Source organism: Corylus avellana, chromosome ca3 (assembly GCF_901000735.1).
Source record: "Corylus avellana chromosome ca3, CavTom2PMs-1.0".
Taxonomy (NCBI): domain Eukaryota; kingdom Viridiplantae; phylum Streptophyta; class Magnoliopsida; order Fagales; family Betulaceae; genus Corylus; species Corylus avellana.
Window position 1 is genome coordinate 6,184,056 of NC_081543.1, and position 6,191 is coordinate 6,190,246.

A 6,191-nucleotide genomic window follows, 5' to 3' on the forward strand; every position below is an offset into this window, starting at 1 on the left:
AAAAAAAAAATCAAAATCTTTATTGCCACAAACTAACAAAATATATCATCAACAAATCAAAATATCTACATTATGTTAATCATAGCAAACTACGAAGTGTGGTTTCAAATTTAATCGAGACCAAAAATCAGTTTTAATTTTTCAAGTTTTTGTAAAGAAAGTGATGAACTTGCAAATTACCCAACAAAATACGAGTCGTGAACACCAACTCTTTTTGCAGCGAGTGAGTGGGCGAAAACTCTAGGGAAATCAAGGAGTTTTCCCGTACCAAATATTTAATTATAAAAAATGACGTGGCAAAATCTAGTAGTTTCTAGTGCCACTAGACAGGTTTCCATCTCTTTCCAGACGTTTCTCTGTGCTCAACAAAAGGGGCTCCCATCCCTCTCCTCCCCTCACACTACACTGTTTTTTTTATCTGCGCACAGCAAAGTGAAGAACCAAAAAAAGGCCATTTTTAATTTTTTTTTTTTTTTTTAATTTTTCCAAATCGAAGCGCAAATCTTCTTCGCAAAGATCAAGCTGTAAATATCCGGCAAGCGAGTATTCGAAGAAATCCGGTGTCCGCTGAAACGGTAAGGAGAAACTTCCCTCTAACACTCTGTTTTTGTATGTCAGTGACTCTGTTTTTGTGTTTGTTGCGTTGAACAAGATTTGTTTATCATAATTAATTAACGCCTGTCTCCTCGGATCATTGTTGTGTTGGATTCAGTTTTTTTGCGATTTGGGTTTACAGTATAATTAGTATCTTAAAACTATAATTAGTATCTTAAATCTATAACATTTCTCTCTCCCATTTAAAGAATTTGTCTTAATTTGTTTGGTTGCTAGTCTTTTAATTTAATTGACAGACTCTTGCATTTTTTTGTAAGAGATTTGATTTTGTAGTAAAGATTGTGGTATTTTCCTATTCTATATACTTGTTACTAAAAAAAAAAAATTCAAAATCTCTATCACCACAATCTATGTTTTTTTTTAAAATTTAAAAGATTAAATATATTTTTTAAAAATAAAAAATAAAAAATTAATTACAACTTGTTAAATTTTGGACGAAATTTTAATAGAAGTATACACTTCCAGTGATCTAAATGAAACTTTAAAAGTAAAAAATGGAATTTTAACGAAAGCATATACTTTCTGTGATCTAAATGAAACTCTAAGGGTAGGGTAAAAATAAAGTGCCGAAACTAGAGGGAGAATTATGTATTTAACTCTTTAAAATTTAATCAAGACCAAAAATCTGTTTTAAATTTTCGTTTACATTTTTCAATTATTTTGTAAAGAAAATGAAGAAAACATGCATTTACCCAATAAAATACGAGACGTGTACACAACTTCTTTTTCGGCGAGTGGGCGATAACTCTAGGGAAATCAGGGAGTTTCTAGACGTTTCTAGTGCCACTTCTCAGGTTTTCACGTCCTTCCAGAAGTTTCTCTCTGCTCATTCCAGACGTTTCTTTTTGCCCAACAAAAGGACTCCCATCCTTTCCTCTCCCCAGTAATCTGTTTTCTCTCTTCGCGCAAACCCATAGTGTAGAAAAACAAAAAGGCCGAATTTTTTTTGTATTCAAATCATAGCGCATATCTTCTTGGTAAAGAGATAGTTGTAAATATCTGTCAAGCAAGTTTTTGAAGAACTCCGGTGCCCGCTGAAACGGTAAGGAGAATTTCTCTCTAGCACTCTGTCTGCACGTATTTCTCATTGTCTAGCTCAGATTTTCATGGTGTTGGGAACAATATACATTTTGGGTATTGCCCAAAATTCTATTTAACAGAACAGCTTGTCACCTCTCTTCCATTTTCTTGCTCATGTTGTGATTCTTTAAACCCCAGAGAAATGCACGTTCACTGTATTTTTTTTTCAATCTTCTTTTGGAAGGCAATTTGCAATGTCTTTTGTATATATGTCTTTTTACGATTTGCATTCTTCTTTTGTAATTCTCGCTCATATATATATATATATATATATATCTTTTGGTTGCGAGGATTCATTTACTAAACTTCAATGTCGCATATGTCTTTTTTTTTTTAAATGTCTTTTGGTTACGAGGATTTATTTACTGAACTTCAATGTGAATTCTATTGTTTGTGGCTTTGATCTTATGGTTCAAAAGTTTGACAATATTTTTTTGGGTTGTAGTCCTTGTTTGTAGGTGTAAACTAAGAAGCAAAGATGAATCCTGACAAGTTCACCCACAAGACGAATGAGATGCTTGCAGCCTCTCATGAGTTGGCAATGAGTGCAGGCCACGCACAGTTCACTCCTCTCCATCTTGGGGTTGCTTTGATCTCCGACCCCGGTGGCATCTTCAGCCAAGCGATTGCCAGTGCCGGTGGCGGTGAAGAAGCCACGAAGTCGGTAGAGAGAGTGTTCAAACAGGCATTGAAGAAACTCCCATCTCAGTCTCCTACCCCTGATGAGATTCCAGCGAGCACAAGCCTAATTAAAGTTATTCGTCGGGCACAGGCGGCGCAAAAAGCACGTGGGGACACACATTTAGCTGTTGATCAGCTAATTATTGGCCTTCTTGAAGACTCCCAAATTGGGGACTTGTTGAAAGAAGCTGGTATTGCCACAGCCAGAGTGAAGTCGGAGCTCGAAAAGCTTCGTGGGAAGGAAGGAAAGAAGGTGGAGAGTGCTTCTGGGGATACGCAATTCCAGGCTTTGAAGACTTACGGGCGTGACCTTGTCGAGCAGGCAGGAAAGCTCGATCCGGTCATTGGCCGAGATGAGGAGATACGGAGAGTTGTTAGAATTCTGTCAAGGAGAACTAAGAACAATCCGGTTCTCATTGGAGAGCCTGGAGTTGGTAAAACTGCGGTGGTAGAAGGTTTGGCTCAAAGGATTGTCAGAGGTGATGTACCAAGTAATCTTGAGGATGTGAGGCTCATAGCATTGGATATGGGTGCTCTGGTTGCGGGAGCAAAGTATAGGGGAGAGTTTGAAGAGCGGTTGAAGGCTGTATTGAAGGAGGTTGAAGAGGCTGAGGGAAAAGTTATACTTTTCATCGATGAAATTCACGTTGTTCTTGGTGCTGGTCGGACGGAAGGGTCTATGGATGCTGCCAACCTCTTTAAACCCATGCTTGCTAGAGGGCAGCTTCGGTGCATTGGTGCAACCACGCTTGAGGAGTATAGGAAATATGTGGAGAAGGATGCTGCATTTGAGAGAAGGCTGCAGCAGGTGTATGTGGCTGAGCCTAGTGTTGCTGACACAATCAGCATCCTTAGAGGTTTGAAGGAGAGGTACGAAGGCCATCATGGTGTTCGGATTCTCGACAGGGCCCTTGTTATGGCGGCCCAGCTATCAAGCCGATACATTACTGGTATGTACTTAGCTTTCTTTCTTGTTTTTGTTGACGTAGGGATTGAAATTTCTTCTTTTGTGAATGTTGATGTAATTGTCTACTTTTTGCTTAGGGCGTCATCTCCCTGATAAGGCCATTGATTTAGTTGATGAAGCATGTGCAAATGTGAGAGTCCAACTTGATAGCCAGCCTGAAGAAATCGATAACCTTGAAAGAAAGCGAATGCAGCTAGAAGTTGAACTTCATGCACTGGAAAAGGAGAAGGACAAAGCTAGTAAAGCTCGTCTTGTTGAAGTAAGTTTTATGTCTCCAAAAAGGATGGTTAGGTAGTAATTATGTTTTGTTATTTGGGTGTTGTTTGGATTTTTTACATTTGAATCTATTGTCTTCATAGGTACGAAAAGAGCTTGATGACTTAAGGGACAAGCTTCAACCTTTGATGATGAGGTATAGAAAGGAGAAAGAGAGAATTGATGAGATTCGCCGACTGAAGCAAAAGCGTGAAGAGCTCTTGATTGCTTTACAAGAGGCGGAGAGAAGATATGATTTAGCTAGAGCTGCTGACTTACGATATGGGGCAATCCAGGAAGTGGAAGCTGCTATAGCACAGCTTGAAGGAAACACTGATCAAGAGAACTTGATGTTAACCGAGACTGTTGGGCCCGACCATATTGCTGAGGTTGTAAGCCGCTGGACCGGCATACCTGTCACAAGGCTAGGGCAGAACGAGAAAGAGAGACTAATCGGGCTAGCTGAGAGGTTGCACAAAAGAGTGGTTGGACAAGATCAAGCAGTTGGTGCTGTTGCTGAGGCAGTGTTGAGGTCAAGGGCTGGGTTAGGAAGGCCCCAGCAGCCAACAGGGTCATTCCTATTCCTTGGTCCAACTGGTGTTGGTAAGACAGAGCTTGCAAAGGCTCTTGCCGAACAACTCTTTGATGATGAAAATCTGCTGGTTAGGATTGACATGTCCGAGTACATGGAGCAACACTCAGTTTCTCGGTTAATTGGTGCTCCACCAGGGTAAGTGTCTTAAGCACATCTTATTCAATGTGTTTATAAGGGTTGATTTTTACTTCTACGTTTAAGAATAGTTTCTTATCTCATTCCTGGTTGCAATTCTCAGGTATGTTGGACATGAGGAAGGGGGACAGCTCACGGAGGCAGTGAGGCGCAGGCCTTATAGCGTAGTACTCTTTGATGAAGTGGAGAAGGCACACATCTCTGTCTTCAATGCTCTGCTTCAAGTTTTAGATGATGGAAGGTTAACCGATGGCCAAGGCCGCACTGTCGATTTTAGGAATACTGTGATTATCATGACTTCAAACCTCGGAGCTGAGCACCTCCTTTCTGGACTAACGGGAAAAGTCTCGATGCAAGTCGCACGCGATCGAGTAATGCAAGAGGTATGTATTTTGATTCAATGAGGTATTTATTGGTTTGTTTTTCTTGTTGAAATTGGAAGTTAGTGAGATATCATTGTTGTTACTTGGCAGGTAAGGAAGCACTTCAGGCCAGAGTTGCTTAACCGTCTCGACGAGATTGTGGTATTTGATCCTCTCTTGCATGAGCAGCTAAGGAAGGTAGCCAGGTTACAGATGAAGGACGTCGCAAGCCGCCTTGCCGAGAGGGGAGTTGCCTTGGCTGTAACCGATGCGGCGCTGGACTACATATTGGCGGAAAGCTATGACCCGGTTAGTGTCATTGGGTGCTGGAGGCTGAAATCTGGTTTACTTTTAGCTTGCATCAAGATACTGATACTGATACTGAACAATGGTTGTGTTTTCTTTGTTTTCAGGTTTATGGTGCTAGACCTATAAGGAGGTGGCTGGAGAAGAAGGTGGTGACAGAGCTGTCAAAAATGCTTATAAAGGAAGAGATTGATGAAAACTCAACTGTTTATATAGATGCTGGGCCAAACGGGAGTGATTTGGTGTATAGGGTGGAGAGGAATGGAGGGTTTGTTAATGCAGCCACTGGTCTGAAAACAGATGTGTTGATTCAAGTCCCCAATGCCAATGGCCCAAGAAATGATGCTGCTCAGGCAGTGAAGAAGATCAAGATCGAGGAAATTGATGACGGCGATGAGATGGACGAGTAAGATTGTTCTTCTTCAAGGAAAAGATGCAAAGTAAATGAGTCTTTTTCGTTATAATATGGGAATGCAACTTTTGGTGTGTGTGTGTTTTTTTTTTGTTTTTCTTCCTAAAAAGCGTTTGTAGTACTTTTGTGTGATGAATGTAAGGGGGGAGGAGTTCATCCCTTATTATTAATCTCTTTTTCTCTCTTTCCTATTACTTGGTTATGGAGAATGATATCTGGTGGGGTGTAAGTGAGCGAAATCGTGATCGGCTCGTATAAGTTAGATTCGATTATCAAATGAGCCGTTTATGAACACAAATTTTGATTCAAATATTAAACGATATAAGTTTGGCTAGACTCGGTTAGATTCGTGAGCACGCTCAAATAATAAAATAAATAGAAGGCCTTAAATAACAATTGAGAAAAAAAAAGAAACAAGGTAAGTCAGGGTAATAATGTGATGAGAAATAAAGATACAGAAGTGGATTACGTTAACCCAACCCTAAGGGCTAAGCCCTTTTCTATTCTCTTATTTCTTACTCGTTATGCTTCCTCTCTTTTTCTCTTCAACCCGAACCCTCCTCTCCTTTATGGTTGTCGGCACACACATGAAACAAAGAGAGATCACGATAGAGAGAGATCGAGATGCAGAGGAGAGAGAACTGAGAACTATTGAGAGAGAAGCAAACCCAGTTAGTGACGCAATTTGGAGGATGGAGAAGTTTTGACCATTGAAAGCAGAAGAGCTAACAAGTTAAGCTTCTCTTTACAGTTTTGTCTTACCTACTAAGGTTTAATTGCAAA

The 6,191-nt window shown here is 40.2% G+C and overlaps 1 protein-coding gene across 2 annotated transcripts; it reads left to right on the top strand.

The window, feature by feature from the left end:
- Window positions 1–390: 390 nt before the first annotated feature.
- Window positions 391–5,597, top strand: LOC132173688 (chaperone protein ClpB1). 2 transcript variants are annotated; one of them, XM_059585255.1, is made up of 7 exons: window positions 391–575; window positions 2,141–3,326; window positions 3,421–3,602; window positions 3,703–4,328; window positions 4,432–4,711; window positions 4,802–4,999; window positions 5,104–5,597. In XM_059585255.1, the coding sequence occupies exons 2-7, from the start codon at window positions 2,174–2,176 to the stop codon at window positions 5,404–5,406; spliced, it is 2,742 nt and encodes a 913-aa protein (XP_059441238.1). In that variant the 5' UTR covers window positions 391–575; window positions 2,141–2,173; the 3' UTR covers window positions 5,407–5,597. The 2 variants fall into 2 exon arrangements, with proteins under 2 accessions (XP_059441238.1, XP_059441239.1); XM_059585256.1 differs by lacking the exon at window positions 391–575 and adding an exon at window positions 1,558–1,657.
- Window positions 5,598–6,191: the final 594 nt, after the last annotated feature.